This window comes from Mobula hypostoma, chromosome 28 (genome assembly GCF_963921235.1).
Source record: "Mobula hypostoma chromosome 28, sMobHyp1.1, whole genome shotgun sequence".
NCBI lineage: Eukaryota > Metazoa > Chordata > Chondrichthyes > Myliobatiformes > Myliobatidae > Mobula > Mobula hypostoma.
Genome location: NC_086124.1, coordinates 17,055,170 through 17,075,288, shown reverse-complemented (window position 1 = coordinate 17,075,288; position 20,119 = coordinate 17,055,170). Strand labels below are relative to the sequence as shown.

The 20,119-nt window shown below is 45.8% G+C and overlaps 1 protein-coding gene across 1 annotated transcript in view; it reads right to left on the bottom strand.

Annotated features, from left to right (window-relative positions):
• Nucleotides 1–14,907: 14,907 nt before the first annotated feature.
• LOC134339020 (histone H2AX-like) overlaps nucleotides 14,908–20,119 on the bottom strand; it is a 622,359-nt gene continuing 617,147 nt past the window's right edge. Inside the window, exon 3 of the mRNA XM_063035274.1 lies at nucleotides 14,908–15,791. Within this exon, the coding sequence (XP_062891344.1) occupies nucleotides 15,406–15,791 (386 nt within the window). The 3' untranslated portion in view covers nucleotides 14,908–15,405. The remainder of the gene's footprint in view (nucleotides 15,792–20,119) is intronic.

The following is a 20,119-nucleotide window of genomic DNA, read 5'->3' as shown; positions in this document are numbered from 1 at the left end:
CATTGAGTAACAAATCCCGAGGTGCAAACAAAGTCGGCGTCAAAGCTCAGGAAGAGTTTAAAACATGCGGAGAAATCCAAAAACCAGAACTGGGAAACAGGCAGCGTCGATATTCAGACGGACAGATACAAATGCTGGAAAGACTCAGGAAAATTCACTGGCATAATCTGGCAACAAACAGGTGAAAACACAGGACTGAAATACACTGAGCAATAAACAGAGAGGCAGATGATAAGTGGAGCACAACGAAACAGAAGTGGCAGCAATACAGGTAATAATGAGAAACAGATGAGAGACGGAGTACTCAGTAATACAGGGGCCAGAGTAGTGCAGGAGCGGGGACAGGAGCACATGGGAATGCAAACCACAGACTGACAGCTCGGGGGAAATACACAAAAAGACAGAGTTAAACTGGAGGTAGTGACAGTAAATCACCCCCCACCCCACACACTGCATGGACGCCTCCTGGCGTCACAGTAGGTAGTGCTGGGTGCTGGTGATGAAAGTCCCTGATGAAAGAGGGGTCCGGGATGTTAGGGGCGGAGACCCAGCACCTCTCCTCATAACCACAAGGTACTGGAGGCCATGGACCCGGCGACGAACGTCCAGCAGTCGACGCACCATGGCTTCAGTGTCCTATTGAGCTGCACCCACGAGACAGTGAGCAGGGCGGGCACCTCAGGGGTCTCAGAGGAAGAAAATCTTCGGGAGAGGGCATCAGGTTTTCGATTCTTGGAACCGGGGTGGAAGGACAAAGTAAAATTGAATCTTGAGATAAACAGGGACCAACGAGCTTGACGGGAGTTGAGACGCTTGGCCATATGGATATATTTCAGATTCTTGTGATCAGTCCAGACTAAGAATGGCACCTTTGCTCCCTCCAGCCAATGCATCCACTCGTCCAGAGCTAGCTTCACAGCCAGCAGCTCCCGGTTTCCGACATGGTAATTCCGCTCCATGGGAGTGAGACAGTGAGAGAAGACGGCGCAAGGGTATACCTTCTCATCCTTGGCCGAGCGCTGAGAGAGAACAGCTCCTGCACCAATGTCAGACGCATCCACCTCCACAATGAACTGCCGGCCGGATGATACCTGCAGCTAGAGGCTCTTGAATGTACTTACTCCTGGAAATACAGGCGGTCCCTTAGGGGAGATGTGCCAGGCAAGAGGTCAATGGCGCAATCATATGGACGATGAGGCGGCAGAGAAGTGACCCGGGACCTCCTGAACACAGCCTTGAGGTCCATGTATCCAGGAGGGTTGGCACTAAAAGGTCCAGAAACTCCTCAGGGGGATCTGGGCTTGGAGACAAAGGGATCTGAGCATGGCAGAGGCAGTGGGAATAGCAGAATGCGCTCCAGCCTACAATCCTGCGACTGAGCCAGTCAATGTGGGGCTTGTGTCTGACTAACCAGGGATGGCCCAGGACAATGGGAGTTTGGCTAGAGTCAGGATGGGGGCAGAGGTGAAACGTTCCTTCAGGTCAGAGAATGCTTTCCCATCAGCAGGGACCAGGAGAATCTGACAGCCGATGAGGTAAGAGCAGTGAGTGGTGCAGCCAGTGTACTGTGATTTCTGATGAAGCAGCGATAGAAGTTAGCAAAGCCCAAGAAGCGTTGCAACTCCCGACGAGTCGCGGTTTGGGGCCATTCGACCACCGCCTTGACCTTCTGTTGGTCCATCTGAATGGAACCGCCTGAAATTACATACCCCAGGAAGGAGACTGTATTGCGATGAAACTCACATTTCTCAGCCCTCACAAAGATCTGGTTCTCCAGAGAGCGCCGGAGAAATCTGCGGACGTGACTTGTATGTTCAGCAAGGGACTTAGAGAAAATCAAAATGTTCGTCGAGATACACAAAAACAAATTGGTTCAGCATGTACTTGAGAACCTCAGTTAGCAGGGCTGGGAAGACGGCGGGGGCATTGGTGAGACCGAATGGCATGACCAGATACTCGTAATGGCCTGAGGTGGTGTTGAAGGCCGCCTTCCACTCGTCCACTTCGCGGATGCAGACAAGATGGTAGGCGTTACGGAGATCAAGCTTGGTGAAAACTGAGGCTCCTTGTAGAGGTTCAAATGCCGAGGTCATGAGCGGAAGAGGGTAACAGTTCTTAACAGGGACTTCATTCAGTCCACGGTAATCAATGCACGGACGCAAGGAGCGGTGCTTCTTTTCAACAAGGAGAAGCAGCGGAGGAAGTCGGCCGGATGATACCTGCAGCTAGAGGCTCTTGAATGTACTTACTCCTGGAAATACAGGCGGTCCCTTAGGGGAGATGTGCCAGGCAAGAGGTCAATGGCGCAATCATATGGACGATGAGGCGGCAGAGAAGTGACCCGGGACCTCCTGAACACAGCCTTGAGGTCCATGTATCCAGGAGGGTTGGCACTAAAAGGTCCAGAAACTCCTCAGGGGGATCTGGGCTTGGAGACAAAGGGATCTGAGCATGGCAGAGGCAGTGGGAATAGCAGAATGCGCTCCAGCCTACAATCCTGCGACTGAGCCAGTCAATGTGGGGCTTGTGTCTGACTAACCAGGGATGGCCCAGGACAATGGGAGTTTGGCTAGAGTCAATAACATAAAGAGTTAACTGTTCATGATGGTTGCCGGATAAATTGAGACTCACCGGGGCCGTGACATGGATGACATTAGCCAGTCTCTGACTATTCAAGAAATAGGCCACCAATGGTGACTGGGGAGCAGACGTGGGTAATCCCAACTGGGCAGCCAAATCAGAATCGATAAAACACCCCTCCGTACCAGAATCGACCAAGGCCAAGACTGCTCGGCGTTGGACGCCCACTCCAGAGAAGCGGGTATGAAAGTGAGTGGGGTCGAGGAGGGCACGACAGGGGTCACGCTCATCAGTACTCCTCGCCCTGAGCGCTTGGCTTTTACTGGGCAAGTGGAGATGAAATGGCCTGGTTGGCCACAGTACAGACAAGAGCGGGTGCTGATTCTCCTTTGTCTTTCAGTCGGTGTCAGGCGGGTACAGTCAACATGCATAGCCTCGGGCTCTGGAACGGGAATTGTAGAAGGAGGCAAACGGCAGGGAAATGTAGACTGACGAGGAGCTTGGAACTCACCCAGTTCCCCCAGGGACCCTCGGGAACCCTTCCCTCTGCGGCGTTACTGAAGGTGAACATTAATATGGATGACCAAATCCACCAGGGCTTCAAAGGTGGCAGGAAGGTCCTGGGTGACCAGTTCATCTTTGATGTCTTTGGAGAGGCCGCTCAGGAAAATGTCGTCCTGTGTCTACGAGTTCCAGCCGCTGGAGGTGGCAGGGCTCCAGAACTCTATGGCGTAATCTGACACAGATCTGCGCCCTGGTGCATGTGCAGCATTTCACGGGCAGCATTTCACGGGCAGCCTCTCTCCCATGTTTGGAGCGATGAAACACTTTCTCATCTCCTCTGAAAATAACTATAAACTACTGCAAAAAGCGGAGCCTGCTTCCCAGACGGCTGTTCCCAATCTCTCGCCCGTCCGGACAGTTGGGTGATAACGTAGGCTACCTTGGCTCTATGAGTACTTTCTAGAGGAGGCAGATGGGGCTCTTAGACGGGAGGAGCATGCGAGGACGCGGAGGGCGGGGCGGAAGATGCAGTCGCACAATGTTGATGGGCGCTCTGGGACAGCGGGAATGACTGAGTCTGGGCCACAAAATCGGCTACATTGGCAGAAAGCGACTCCACTGCCCTGAATACGGAGTCCAGCTGGTTCTGGTGTCTCCCCAGAATCTCTCCCTGTTGTTCCAGGCAGTTGTCAGAGAATCGGGGTCCGCTGGATCCATTCTGGCCAGATTGTACTGTCAGAACGCTGGAGCAAGACTCCAATCGCAGAACCAGTATTGTGCACACGTTGATATTAATTGAGTAACAAATCATGAGGTGCCAACAAAGTCGGCGTCAAAGTTCAAGCAGGGGTCAAAACATCCGTAGAAATCCAAAAACCAGAATTGGGAAATAGGCAGAGTCAATATTCAGACAGACAGAGTACAGATACGAATGCTAGAAAGGCTCAGGAAAATTCATTGGCACAATCTGGCAACAAACAGGTGAAAACACAGGACTGAGATACACTGAGCAATAAACAGAGAGGCAGATGATCGGTGGAGCACAATGAGACGCAGGTGGCAGCAATACAGGTAATAATGAGAAACAGATGAGAGACGGAGTACTCAGTTATACAGGGGCCAGAGCAGAGCAGGAGTGGGGACAGGAGCACAGGGCAATACAAAACCACAGCCTGACAGCTAGGGGGAAATACACAAAAAGACATAGTTCAACTGGAGGTACTGACAAGATAACGTATTTCCTGAGGAGTGGGGAGGGAGGGCGGAGTCACTCTGCTTGGCAGACGAGTCATGTAGCTGTGAAACAATCTCAGGTTCTGGGCCCTTCCAGATTGTGATGGTAGGAATTGACTCAGGGACTGCAGGAATGATTCTGACAGATCAGGACATCTTTCTTCTCTAACAATTGATTCTGCTTTCCTCAACCGATTGATATGTCATCTCCAAATGACATCAGGTGCAAACTCCACTATGTAGGACAGTGGTCTAGTTCTGTCATTAATGTTTCTAAGTACCGTGATGAAAGAGGGTTACAAAAAGTACACATAGACTAAGATGTTAACTGTCCTGTGCTGGCACCAGTGGGATCAGCAGTTGATCTGCCATCTGTCTTCAGGAGAAAGAGAAATAAGGAAGACAATGGAGCAGCATTTGGAAATGTTAATGAAGAGATGAGAGAGTTTAACGGAAGGGGACACCGGTCTGAGAACTGTCAAGATCGGCTCCTTTTTGAACCCTGAACTGTTTGAAGTGTGATGGACAGGCGATACCCCAGCAGGGGGATAAAAAGGGACAGGTTCGCTAAGGCATGACACAAGACACCACGAGGTAACGAGACTCTGGAAGCGGTGCACCTCCCACAAGTCGGTGGGAGTTTTGGAGGGCTGGTCCGGGTCCAAGCCATAGACGCACAGGGTGGAAAGGTACGATCGACGGGAACCTGGTGTGTGTCCGCCCTTGCCTGGGTGCCAGGTTCACTGCAGAGGAACGATCGTATCTGAAACGGAGGGGTCACAGTCGGTGACCTCAGAAGACATTACAAAGGGCTCGCCCAAAAGCTGACTGCGAGGAATATCGAAGGTCTGTGTGGAAGCCGTTTTGAATATTCATTCGCTTTCGCCCTCTCTCTCCTCCCCCCCCCGTCCCCCCTTTCCACCGGCACGGCAGTGATTACTGTGAACTGAACTGAACTCAATCGAACTGAACTTTGCGTCACTTTGAAACTGGTCATTTACCCCTAGACGACGATAGAGCTTGATTGATCCTATTATCCTAGTTCTGTGTACATGTGTGTTTATCATTGCTGAACTGTTGTATTTATTATCCTTTTGATTAGAGTACTGTGTTGCTTATTTCTTTAATAAAACTTTCTTAGTTCCAGTAATCCAGACTCAAACTGAGTGATCCATTTCTGCTGGTTTGGCAACCCAGTTACGGGGTACGTAACAGTACCCACTTTTGATCACCTTTGTAGCCCCTCACCAGGACTGCTTGCCCAGGAGTGAAACATAAACCTCCTTGTTTGAGGAAACATCAATTTGGCTCTGCTGTTTATCTTGCACACTCCTTCTGAGATTAGGTTTAAGGAGATGCAAGTGTGAGTGCAAAGGACGACTATAGCTGATTAAATGTAGGTTGTGGAGTGTGCCGCATTGCAATACACAAGGAGGTAATTGGTGAGCATCTAATTCAGTGTCAGAGTAGTGCGTTCTACTGACATTGTTTGCATTGCATTCTTTAGACTCTGACAGAACTTTCTGCAAGCCATTTGCAGCTGAGTGGTACAGCACAGATATATTATGTCTTATTCCATTAATTTTCAGGTATGGCTGAAGCATTTCCGCAACAAACTGTGGTCTATTGTCACCGACTAAGCATTCTGGGACACTAGTCCTTGAGAAGAGGTTTCTCAACACATCAGCAGTGTGCAAGACTGTAGTGGAGGCTATCGGGAACACATCCGGCCACTTTGTAGCTGCATCCACTACTACCAAGAAATTTGTGACCGTGAATGGTTTGGCAAAATCCAAATGAATCCTCTGCTAGGCCAATGGAGGCCATTCCCAGGGATAGAGAGGCTCTGCTCTTGGCATCTTCTGGACGTGCTGGCTTCCAGAGCAGTGCATTGCAAGCTTCTCTACCTACTGATCTGTCTCAAGCCATCAGACATAGCTTCGAGCCGATGCTTTCATTTTCACCATGTATAGATGACCACATGTATCTCCTCCAAAACTTTACCCCTCAGCTTGGAGGCTAAAACAACTCTCACTCCCCATATAAGGCAACCCCCCATCAAGTGCAAGTTCATTCCGGTGCTGATTAAAAATGGGGGAACTGGAATTTATGTTGCATATTCCAGATTTTTTTTAGTTGCCATGTAAACCTGAGACACTGTGTGATCTTCTTCTCGTTTCCCTTAGAATATTCTCTGCCATAACAGGAAGAGTTTTGACTTACATCAGGGAAAATATGTCAATCGGTCCCCTTTGGTAAAACTTTAAGGTATTTCCTTTTCCAAGGGTAAACAGGACAATCAGTCAACATTTCCTTAATTAGTTGTCCTCCAAGAACAGAGCCCATCTCTGCATTCCTGAACACCCTTCTGCAAAATGAAAATGGACTCCAGTGGTTGTTGCTCAGTAATGAAGGGAAACTCTCTTCCATACAAGTAGTAGCTGAAATGCTTTATATCCCAAATTAGACTCAAGGCCTCTCTGTCAATCTATGTGTAATTTTTTCTTTCAGTAGGGGAATTAGATGCAAAGGCTATGCTCGTTTCCATCACTCATAACATATTACATGACTGCACCTGGCGTCACAGACAAGCTTCATTGGTGGATGTGGATAATAATGTATGAGTAGTGTGTCTGATATCATTATTTCTTTTTGTCTTTTGAAGAGCCATTTCATACAGCTTTATTCATTGCCATTTCTTCCCAATCTGTAGCGGTGAGTTGTATCTCCTTGCGTGTTTTTCCCCCCCTTAAAAACAGTAGCCAGTGCTCAGGTGGCAGGTATGGCAATGGAATGCTCCTCCTGTAGGATACGGAAATTCATGGAACCTGATGGTCTCCCTGATGACTACACCTGCGGGAAGTGCAGCCAAGTCCAGCTCCTGAAGGATCTCATTAAGGAGCTGGAGCTGGAGTTGGATGAACAGAGGATCATTCGGGAGGCAGAGCAATAGATATATAAGGTTTTTCAGCAGCTGATTACACCCAGAGTGCAGAATTCAGGGAGTAGATGGGTGGAAACCGGAAAAAGTAAAGGGAGAAAGAAGTCAGTGCAGGGTGCCCTGTGGCCACTCCCCTCAGCAACATGAATACCGCAGGATACCGTTGAGGGGGATGACCTATCTGGGCAAGGTAGCAGCAGCCAGACCAATAGCACTGTCGCTGGCTCTGAGCCTCAGAAAGGTAGGGTGAAGCCAGGCAGAGCAATAGTCAGAGGGGACTCAGTAGTTACGGGGACAGATAGGAGGTTCTGCTGGAGCAAAAGAGACGCCAGGATAATGTGTTACCTCTGGGTGCTAGGTCCGGGAGTTCTCTGAGTGTTTGCGGAGTATTCTTGAAGGCGGGGGGTGGGGGCGTGCAGTGAGCATTGAGAGGTCGTGGTACATATTGGTGTCAATTACGTAGGCAGGAGAGGCGCAGAGGTTTAGGGAGTTAAGAAGGAAGCTGAAGAGCATGACCTCCAAAGTGGTAATCTCCGGATTACTCCCCAAGCAACGAGCAAGGGAAGGTCAAAACAGGAAGGTGGCGCAGACGAATGAGTGACTGAGGAGTTGATGCCGGGGGTGGGGTTTCAAGTTCTTGGATCATTGGAACATTTTCTGAGAAAGGAGTGAGCTGTACAAGTGGGATGGGTTGCATCTGAATGGACGAGAATCATTATCCTAGGAGGGAAGTTTGCTAATGCTATTGGGAGGGTTTAAACTAGATTTGAACAGGGCTGGGAACCGAAGCGAAGGGGCAGAGGATGGGGCAGTTGGTGCACAAGTAGAGATGGATAATATGGAGTTTGTGAGGAAGTTTTATAGGCAGATGATAAAGCAAAGATGCACTCAGGCAGATGGTTTGAGATGTGTCTACTTTAATAGAAGTAGTATCAGAAACAAGGCCGATGAACTTAGAGCGTGGATCAATATGTGGAACTCTGACGTTGTGGCCATTACATAGAGTTGGATGTCTCAGGGACAAGAATGGCTGCTGAGCGTGCTGGGCTGAGCAGGATTATCTGCTGAGTCATTGTGGGTGGAAGTCAGAAAATGGAAGGGGACAATAACACCAATGGGTGTTTTTATAAACTCCACCAATAGTAACAGAGACATTGAAGACCAGATAGGGAGCCAGATTCTGGAATGGTGCAGGAATAATAGAATTGGTGCAATGGGTGATTTTAGCTTTCCTAATATTGACTGGAATCTCTTTCGGGCAAGGGGTTTGGATGGGTTGGAGTTTTAGGTGTGTTTAGAAGGGTTTTCAGACACAATATGTACATAAGCCAACTAGGGGAAAGGCTGTACTTGATCTGATATTGGGAAATGAACCTGGTCAGCTGTCAGATCTCTCGTTGGGAGAGCATTTTGTAGGCAGTGATACAACTCTAACGTGCTGGCAACAGATAGGTCAATGTGAACCTTCAAAACTCCCCACCATCAGGACTGTGTCATCTTCTCACAGCTCCCATCAGGTTATAGGGACAAAAACCTGAAGACCCATATCACCAGGTTCAGGAACAGCTAATTCCCTACAACTGCTTGATTCTTGAACCCAATGTCACAATGGCAATCCCTAGAGTTTATCAACACTTATTACAAATTTGATCACAGCATGAAAAATCGACTTTGTTTTGATTCTAATTGTATTCTATCTTGTAAAAATTCTGTTCAATTCATATTGAATTTATATATATAAATTCCCCCCCCCCCCCCAAGGGTCTCCCATCATTTCAGCGCCAACATGGCATGCCAACAATCCTCAGCAGGACAACACAAGCAACCAGCAAAAAAATTCCAGGAAATTTTTACAGATGTCTGGTGGACAGGTTGCATTGTGGCCTGGCACCCAGGCTACAATTGCAGGAATGATAGAGGTTGCAGTGGGTTGGAGTCTCAGGCTGCTCTATCACAGGCACGGACCTCTTTGCCACTGGGGACTTCTTCAAAAGAGATTGCCACAAGTAGGCAGCATCGATCAAGGGCTGTCACTATCAGGTACATGTCCAATTCTCAATACAGGAGTTACAGGAGCCTGAAGACACACACTCAAAATTTTAGGAGTAGCTTCTTCCCCTCCACCATCAGATTCTTGAATGGTCCATGAAGCCATGCCTCGCTGTTCCTCTTTTGCAATATTCATTTATTTATGAGTGTTTGCTTGCTTGGTTACTTACTGTGATTTGGGTATCTTTTAGGTCTTGCATTGTCCTGCAGCCAGAAAACAACAAATTTAATGGCATATCCCTGACCAGCATTACATGGAGCCATGGGTGCAGATGGTGGATGGTCCTATAAGCAGCTGGTGCATATCACAAGTCCTGGTTTCGTGACCACAGACACCAGGCTGACAATCACTGAAGTATTGATAATGGCTGGGGTCACCCGTCCTGTAAAGACACTGTCTAGAAGAAGGCACTTCTGTAGAAAAATTTATCAGGAACTCTGATGGTCATGGAAAGGCCATGATCATCCACATCATATGACATGGTGCATCATGATGATGATGATGACTATGACACGATATCAGTGATAGGATAAAAATGTTTAATCAGGGCATCAAAGGTTACAGGGAGAGGGCAGGAGAATGGAGTTGAAAAGGAAAATAAATCGGTCATGATGGAAAGCTGGAGCAGACATGATGGGCCAAAGGGCCCAGTTCTTCTCCTACATCTTATGGTCTTAAATTAAACCTGATTCTGAGTTAATAATTGGGATAGCTATGGACTCAAGAGACATTAAAATTGCGTGCCTGGATTCCCTGTCCACGGAAGGTTTTAGACCAGGGGCTCCCTCCACGGACCCCTTACTTTATGCTGTTAGTCCATGATATAAAAAAAAGTTGCGAACTCCTGTTATAGACAATCTGTGTGTGAATTATTTTGACCCTGCAGGAATGATTGAACCTTCAAAGGCATCTCTGCTCCACACCTTTGGTAGTATCTACAAGAGGCAGTGCCTCAATAGGTCAATGTGAACCTTCAAAAATCCCCACCATCAGGACTGTGTCATCTTCTCACAGCTCCCATCAGGTTATAGGGACAAAAACCTGAAGACCCATATCACCAGGTTCAGGAACAGCTAATTCCCTACAACTGCTTGATTCTTGAACCCAATGTCACAATGGCAATCCCTAGAGTTTATCAACACTTATTACAAATTTGATCACAACATGAAAAATCGACTTTGTTTTGATTCTAATTGTATTCTATCTTGTAAAAATTCTGTTCAATTCATATTGAATTTATATATATTTTATTGTAAATGTACCTATTGTGAATATGAGGCAAAAAAAAAGCTGTGATGCTGCTGGAAGTTTTGCATTGCAAATGTGCATACGTGCATGACAAAAAACTACACTCTGACTTTGTCATGGAACATAGAACATAACAGTACAGTACAAGCCCTTCAGTCCACAATATTGTGCCAACCTTTTAACCAACCCTAGGGGCAATCTAACCATTCTTTCTCACGTAGCTTTCAATGTTTCTATCATCCATGTGCCTCAGAGTCATTTAAATGACCCCAACGTGGCTGTCTCTACCACCACCCCTGGAGGGCATTCCACACACCCACTACCCACTGTGTAAAAGAATATACTTCTGACTTCCTTCGTATACTTACCTCCAGTTACTACCTTTATGCACCTCTGTATAGCCATGGGAAAAAGTCTCTGATTCTCCACTCATTCTAATCCTCTTATCATCTTGTACACCTCTAGCAAGTCACCACTCCTCCTCCTTTACTCCAAAGAGAAAAGCTCTAGCTCACTCAACCTACCTTCATAAGACATGCTCCCTAATCTAGGCAACATCCTGGTAAATCTCCTCAGCCTCCTGTCTAAATCTCCCACATCATTCCTATAATGAGGCGACCAGAACTCTAAACAATATTCTGTGTGGTCCAACCCAGGGTTTTATGAAGCTGGAATGTTAGGGAACATGAGGGGAAACTTCTTCAATCAGAGGGCCATGAGAGTGTGGAATGATTTGCAAGTTCAATTTCAGTGTTTGAGAGAAGTTTGGAAATGTACCTGGATGGTAGGGGTATGCTCCTGAGGTGTGTCGATGATTAAATAGTTCAGCATGGACTAGATGGGCTGAGGGGTCTTTCTTCTGTGCTGTACTTTTCTATGACTCTATTACCTTGTCAAGGTAGTTTTGGAATTGATTTATTATTATCACATATACCAAGGTACAGTGAAAACCTTGTCTTGCATACTGTTCATATGACAGTACCTCTACTTCCTCAGGAGTCTGCAGAGGTTCAGCGAGTCATTGAAAACTTTGACAAACTTCCATCGATGTATGGTGAAAAGTGTGCTGACTGGCTGCATTACAGCCTGGTAGTATCAAAGACATCTTTAAGGAGCAGTGTCTCAGAATGGTGACGTCTATTATTAAGGGGCCATATCACCCAGGGCATGCCCTTTTCTCAGTGTTGCCATCAGGAAGGAAGTACAGAGCCTGAAGGCACACACTCAACCATTCAGGGACAGCTTCTTCCCCTCTGCCATATGATTCCTAAATGGACATTGGACCCATGAACACTTAAAAAAAAATTGTGTTTGCACTACTTCAATCTATTTAATATACATATATACACTTACTCTAATTGATTTACTTATTGCCTTCATTTTATATTTTTTTCTTTGTATATTATCATGTATTGCATTGTACTGCTGCTGCTAAGATAAAACGTTTGATGACATATGCCAGTGATAATAAACCTGATTCTGATTCTGGCATAGGAACACCAATACCTTTAACTGTAAAAATGAAGTTGATACAGTCCATACATCATGAGGAAAATCCTCCCAACCATTGAGCATATCTACATGAAACATTGGCCAAGAAAAGCAGCATCAATCACCTAACATCCTCAGCATCCAGGCTATGCTCTTTTCTCTCTGCTGCCATCAGGTGGAAGGTACAGGTACCACAGGACTCACACCTCCATGTTCAAGAACAGTTATCTCCCCTCAACCATCAGGCTCTTGAACAAAAGGAGATAGCTATTATCATTTAAGGACTGTTATTTTGTTATTTCATGCTCATTATTTATTGCTATTTATTTATACCTGCAAATGGACAATTTACAGTTTATTGTTCCTGACGTTCACAGTTACTGTTCTCTAGGTTTGCGAAGTATGCCTGGGAATTGAATTTTAGTATTTATGTGGTGACACGTATGTACTCTGACAATAAATTTGACTTTGAATAAAAGATTATTGCAGTGTGCACTGATGCGGAACAGGTAATTAAAAAAAAAATTATATAGAGCGTTGTGGGTGTGTGGAACATCCTGGCAGAGGTGGGAGTAGAGGAAGATACATTAAGGACATTTGAGAAACTCTTAAGCAGGCACATGGCTAATAGAAAAATTGAGGCCATGTAGGAGGAAAGGGTGAGATTGATTCTAAGAGTAGGTTAAAAGGTTGGCACATCTTATAGTTTGAGCGAGCTAGGGCTTTTCTCTTTGTAATGAAGGAGGATAAAAGTTGACTTGACAGAGGTGTAGAAGATGAGCATAAATCAAGTGGATAGCAAGAGACTTTATCCCAGGGTTATATGAAAGGGCATAATTTTATGGTGATTGGTGATAAGCATGGTGGGGGGGGGAGGGGTACTATCTCCCCCCCCCACACACACACTAGAGTGGTGGATGCATGCAATGTGCTGACAGGGGTAGTGGTAGAGGCAGATATATTAGGGACTTCTTAAGAGGCTCTTAAATAGACACATGGATGATTGAAAAATGGAGGTCCTAAAGGAGAGAAGGGTAAGATTGATCTTAGAATAGGATAAAAAGTCAGCAAAACCTCAAAAGCCAAAGGGCTGGTACTATACTGTAGTGTACCAACTCACAAATTTCAGAAGAGGTGAAGAGCATTCTAACTGGCTGCATCGCCATCTGGTTGGAGGGGTGGGGGGAATGCACAGGATTGAAATGAACTGCAGAAAGATGTAAATCAGTCAGCCCCATCATGGGCACTTGCCTTTGGAATATCCTGGAGATCTTCAAGGAGCGATGCCTCAAAAAAGTATCCATCATTAAGGACCCCATCACCCAGGACATGCACTACTCTTATTGCTACCATCAAGGAGTAGTTACAGGAGCCTGAAGACACACATTCAATGATTCAGAAACAGCCTTTTCCCCTCTACCACTGAGTGAACAATGAACCCATGTACACTACCTCATTATTTTTTTGTACATGAATGTGTGTATACGGTGAATAAGAGTAAAAAGTCTTTTGCAAGGTACTTTAGTAATTTTCTGTATTGTATTGCACTATTGCTGTAAATAAAGAAACAAATTTCATGACGTATGTGAGTGATGATAAACCTGATCCCAATATGGTTCTGTATTGTGGTCTGACAGTGGGAAGAGGGCAGGGAGAGGGGAATCATGGTTGGGAAAATGAGAAGGTAGAGGAGAGGAAGCCAGAAGCACCAGAGATATTCTGTAATGATCAATAAACCAATTCTTTGGAATCAAATGCCCTTGCCTGGTGTCTCAGGGCTGTGTGTGTCTGCACCCACGCCACTCCCCCACCCCTGGCACACCTTCTCTGCCACCTGCCCCACAGTTACTGTGGCACTCCACCACTGCCATTCCCAACATCCTTTGCTCCCAGATTTAGAAACGTGTTCTTCACTCCACGGTGAAAAATTACAGTACAATGCAAGTCTTCGGCATCCTAGTGATATACACGTGCCTAGGACTTTTGCACAGTCATACAAAATATTATTGTAATTTAGTTTTTTTTAAATTTACGAGTTGCAATGTACTGATGCAGTAAAACCAAAAAAAATCACAACATATGCCAGTGATATTAAAACTGATTCCAAAGCCCCCTTCCCACTATCAAGTACATCTTCACGAGACAGTAACTCAAAAAGGCAGCAGGCATCACCGAAAGCCCTCGCCATGCGGGACATGCCCCCTTTTTTGATAACACCACCATGGAGAAACTACAGGAGCATGAACGCCCGCATTCAATTATTTCAGAATAGCCTTTTCCCTTCCACCATCAGATTTTTTTGAATGGACAATAAACTCATGAACATTATGTCACTTTTTCTCTCTCTCTACCTACTTAATTTATAATTATTACGTTTTGCAATGTATTCATGCCATAAAAGATCAAATTTCACGACATATGCCAATACCAAGGCTAATTCTGATTCACTATCTCAATATCTGTCTTTTACATCTTTAGTTTCTAATTTACAATAATTTTAATGCTTTTGCACTAATAGTGTTGGCTCGAACCCAGATTTCACGATAAGCGACAGTGACAATAAACCTGATTCTGTCACATCGAATTCTGATCCCAATTTCGTTTTGCGAAGAGCTGGTCGACGGGCCGAACAGTCCCCTGCCTAGGCCCAATAGCCGTCCTCAGATCCATCCTGCAAGGGAATGGAGCGGTGGCGTCGGAGGGTTCCCGGGCAGGGGGAAACGAGAGGGGACAAATGCCCACAATGGAATTCTGTTTAAAACCCCACACAAGCTATTCAATGTTAATGTTAAATTCGTCTTCAACTAGGGGGAAAAAAAAGCCGTACGGCGGGACCAAAAAAAAAGCGACAGAACGGCGATTAAAAGCCCACATCAGATTCAAATTTATTTCAAGACCAGAGTGAAATCTACAAGGGAACAACAGTGTGGCTTTGTCCAGGCCGGTTTCGCCATTCAATCGGATTACCTGGGCGCCATTTTCCTCGGTGTTTTCTCCTCCACCCCTCCCCCCTTCGCCAACAAACCACTGAAATGTCCAGAAATGTCTATTGATGTCTTCTTGTTTCGGGATGTACCCCAGCGACCGAGCCTCCGGGGAAAATATTAGTAGATCGCGAAAAAAAAACTCACCGCCCGCTGCGAGAACAACTGGTTTTGTTTGTCTTTTGCAATGTTCGCTCTTTAAATCAGCACAGTCCTTTGTACCCAACCCTTGCAAACAGATACTGTGGGCGGCTCTGAAAAGAGCCTTTTTTTTTGTTTTGTGTGTTTTCTGTCTCCTATTCTTTGGAGGGTAGGGTGGTGGGGTGGGGAGGTTAGTGGGAGGGAGGGGGGGAGGCGGTTCAGATCAGGTCACTTCACTTGCTGGCTCCGCCGGTCTTCTTGGGCAACAGCACGGCCTGGATGTTCGGCAGCACCCCGCCCTGAGCGATGGTCACCCCTCCCAGCAGCTTGTTGAGCTCCTCGTCGTTGCGGACGGCCAGCTGCAGGTGCCTGGGGATGATGCGGGTTTTCTTATTGTCCCGGGCGGCGTTACCGGCCAACTCCAGGATCTCAGCCGTCAGGTACTCGAGCACTGCAGCCAGATAGACCGGAGCCCCGGCGCCTACCCGCTCGGCGTAGTTGCCCTTCCTCAGCAGCCTGTGGACACGGCCCACCGGGAACTGGAGTCCGGCCCGAGACGAACGAGACTTGGCCTTGGCCCGAGCTTTACCACCGGTCTTTCCTCGCCCAGACATTTCGCCTCCGAGATTAATCGAGGGGGTTAAATATAAAAAAAAGCTTCTCCACAAAGAATGAGGAAATCCACTTGCTCTCTTCCCCAAAGCTTCTGCAAGGAATGTAGCTGTCCAGGCGGATGATTGACAAGTCGCTGGCCAATCCCATTGGCCCGCTATACCTCGGCCAATCAGGTCGCGTCCGCGCCTGCCAATCATCAGCAGGGCGAGCGAAATAAACAACTCCGTGGGAAGGAAATTAATTACTCGAGGAGCCCTTCGCCTCAGAATCAGAATCAGATTTAATATCACTGCCACTACATACACAAAATGGTGGAGGCACTCAGCTGGTCACTCAGCAAATTAATAAACAGCGGACGTTTGCGTTTGGGGCCGAGACCCTTCTTCAGGATATTATTACCGCCACATGTCGTGTAATATGATAGTCTACGGCTGCAGCAAATTGCAATACGTAATAAAAATACAAGAGAAAATATTTATAATTATAATATATAAAATTATATATATATGTATATATATGTGTGTGTATGTGTGTGATTAAATAAATAGGGCGTAAAGTACGTGAAAAAAGAGTATGTTGAGGTAGCTTGGCGATCCCTTTCCATTCATAAAATCTGACGGCGGAATGGAAGAATCTGTTTCTGAAAAACTGAGTGTGTGTCTTCAGGCTCCTGTGCCTCCTTCTTGGTGGTAGCATTGAGAAGAGGGCGTGTCCTAGGTATTGGAAATCCTTAATGATGGATGCCGCCAACTTGAGGCATTGCCTTTTGAAGGTTTCCGCAATGCTGGGGTGGCTGGCTAGTGCCCTTAATGGAGCACCGAACATTCTGCAGATACAGCGGGATTCCATCCATATTCCGTATTGAATGCTATTAGTAGTCCACATTCAATTGACAGTCCATATATGAACAGTCCATCAAAGGGTTTGGAGGGATATGGTCTGGGTGCAGGGAAACTGGAATAGGTAGAAAAACAGTTCAGCACAGACTAAACCACGAGAAAATCTGCAGATACTGGAAATTCAAGCAACACACACAAAATGCTGGTAGAACACAGCAGGTCAGGCAGCATCTATAGGAAGAGGTACAGTCAGCCTTTCGAGCCTGCTGTGTTCTACCAGCATTTTGTGTGTGTTATTAGCACAGACTAGAAGGGCTGAAGGGCCCGATCTATGCTGTAGGACTCTTTACCTCTAAGTTGATCAACATGGACAGTTAGGCAATGCCTTTAGGGAAGACAAACCAGGACAGGACTTGCACAGTAAACAGTGTTACACTTTGGGAGGACATACCAGGGTAGGTCTAACAAAGTGTAAAGTCACAGTTCAATGTAAAATTTATTATCAAAGTATATACATATATATGTATAATATATATCACTATATTCTACACTGTAATTCATTTTCTTGTGGGCATTCACTGTAGCTACAAAGAAACACAATAAAATCTCACTGTTACCATCATGTAGGAGATACAGAAGCCTGAAGGCACACACTCAGCGATTCAGGAACAGCTTCTTCCCCTTTGCCATCCGATTCCTGAATGGACTTTGAAGCTTTGGACGCTACCTCACTTTTTTAATATACAGTATTTCTGTTTTTGCACATTTTTAATAATCTATTCAATATACATAATTGATTTACATGTTTATTTACTTTTTTTCTCTCTCTGCTAGATTATGTATTGCATTGAACTGCTGCTGCTTAAGTTTACAAATTTCATGTCACATGCCGGTGATAATAAACCTGATTCTGATTCTGATTCATTACAAAGACAGAGAAGCAACCAAAATGTAAAAGACAACAAATTTTACACATGCAAAAAGAAACAAAAAATCAAAATAATAATAATAATAGTAAATAAGTAATAAATATTGATAACGTGAGTTGTAGAGTCCTGAAAGTGGACACAGCATAGGTTGTGGAATCACTTCATTGTCGAGGTGAGTGAAGTTATCCATGCTGATTCAGGAACCTGATGGTTGAGGGTTAATAACAGTTGCTGAATATTTTAATACTGTACTTCCAAGACTATAATTCCGAGCAAACTCTACCAAACTCTGGACTCCAGGATTCAACGTCTTCACTGCAACAATAGCATTTATTTAGAATTTATTGTAACTAAACATAACAAAGACTGACAAACAATCAATGTGCAAAGGAAAACAAATTGTGTCATTGACTCTTGAAAAGGGGAGCAGTACACATGCTTCTGTCTACATCAGTGATATTATAGTTGGGAGGGTTGAGAGCTTCAGGTGCTTAGGTGTGAACATCACCAATAGCCCGTTCTGGTCCAAGCACATAGACATCATGATGAAGAAAGCTCACTACCTCCGCAAGAAGCTAAAGAAATTTGGCTTGTCCCCATTGACTCTTACCAATTTTTATTGATGCACCACAGAATGCATCCTACCTGGATTCATCATGGCTTGGTATGGCACTGCTCTTCCCATGACTGCAAGAAACTACAGAGAGTTGTGGACACAGCTCAGAACATCATGGAAGCCAACCTCCCCTCCACGGACACTATTTATACTTTCAGCTGCCTGAATAAAGCAGCCAGCATAATCCAAGTGTTCACCCACCTTGGGCATTCTCTCTTCTCTCCTCTCCCAACAGGCAGAAGAAAGCATATACCACCAAGCCAGCTCAAGGGCAGCTTCTATCCCACTGTTATTAGACTCTTATCGTACAATAAATGGACACCTGGCCTCACAATCTACCTTGTTATGATCATGCCTTCATTGTGTACTTGCAGTGCTCTCTGTCTGTGGATGTTGCACTTTATTCAGCATTCTGTTATTGTTCTACTTCAATGAACTGCAGCTGATCTGTACAAACAGTATGCAAGACCAGATTTCCACTGTCTGGTTAAATGTGACAGTTAAAATAACAGTATCAATAGAGTCATAGAGCACTACACCACAGGAACAGGCCCTTTGGCCCATCTAGTCTGTGCCAATCCATAAACTACCTAGTCCCATTGACCTTCACCTGGACCATAGCCCTCCATACACTTTCCATTTATGTCCCATTCCAAATTTCTCTTAAATGCTGAAATCAAACCCAAATCCACAACTAGAGCTCATTTCACACTCTTATCACTATCCGAAAGAAGAAGTTCCCCCTCATCTTTCCCTTAAACAGTTCACCTTTCACCCTCAACCTATGATCTTCAGATCGAGTCTCACCCAACTTCACTGGAAAAAACTTGCTTGCATTTACTCTATCTATAATTTTGTTTACCTTTATCAAATCTTGCCTCATTCTCCTATGCTCTAGTGAGTAAATTCCTAACCTATTCAATCTTTCCCTATAACTAAGTCCTCAGGTCCTAGCAACAGTCTGGTAAATTTTCTCCGCACTTTTTCAATAAACCAATGAAAGAGACCGGGCACAGTTGCCACAAGGCTCCATTGGTTATTACAGCATCTGATTCACTCAGAAACAGAATTAAGTTAACAGAACAGCTTGTGTACTGTTTAATATACATGTGTGCATGTACACTCACACACACACACATACACAAATTTGTATATACATAACCTCAGTCCATACTTCATTTACAGTGTTATCCCAACCTATACTGTTGTTGTAAATGGCAAAATGGATATGAAGCCTGCACCTCCCACCCCTCTCTCTTCACACATTGTTGTTCGTCCATCGTTGTCGTCGATGAAGACCTCGACACCATTATGATGGTGTCGAGACCAGCGCTTGATTTGGATTTAAGTGAGGGAGAGTTGCGCAGCGTCAGCCTCACTCTCTCTTCCCAATTTCCATCTGGATCCAGTGGCAAGACAAGGAGTCGAGACAGCTGGATATGGGACTAGGCGCAGTGGATTACCAGGACATCTTCTGTGTCTTGTTCTGCTCTACACGTTCCACGACGCTTGCAGAGACCGCCTTCTTGACCGTTGGACCTTCCGTTGGTCTTGTCCGCTCAGTCCGCCGGAGTCTGGCTTCACATGCTGGGATAGACAACTCCCTATCTCACCGAGGGTTTGAGACCCGTCAGCTACCCTCACCTGGTTTAGCCGGCTTGTCGAAGCCGTTGCCCAGGGTGTGGCCGCTGTCGCATGCAAACAGCTACGGGGAGCCACAGGTGAGAGCTGAGTGCCAGGTGGGGACCAAAGGTGGACAAACCACCCTGAAAAGGACGCGACATGCTCCCCCACCAGAGGTGCTACCCCTCCCTGACACCCCATACACAAACACACACATACACACAAGCTCACATATACATATCAGCACAAGTTGATAGGTACTTGTTTAATAAAGGTGTCAAAAGTGACAGGGACAAGGCAGGAGAATAGGGTTAAGGGGGATAAT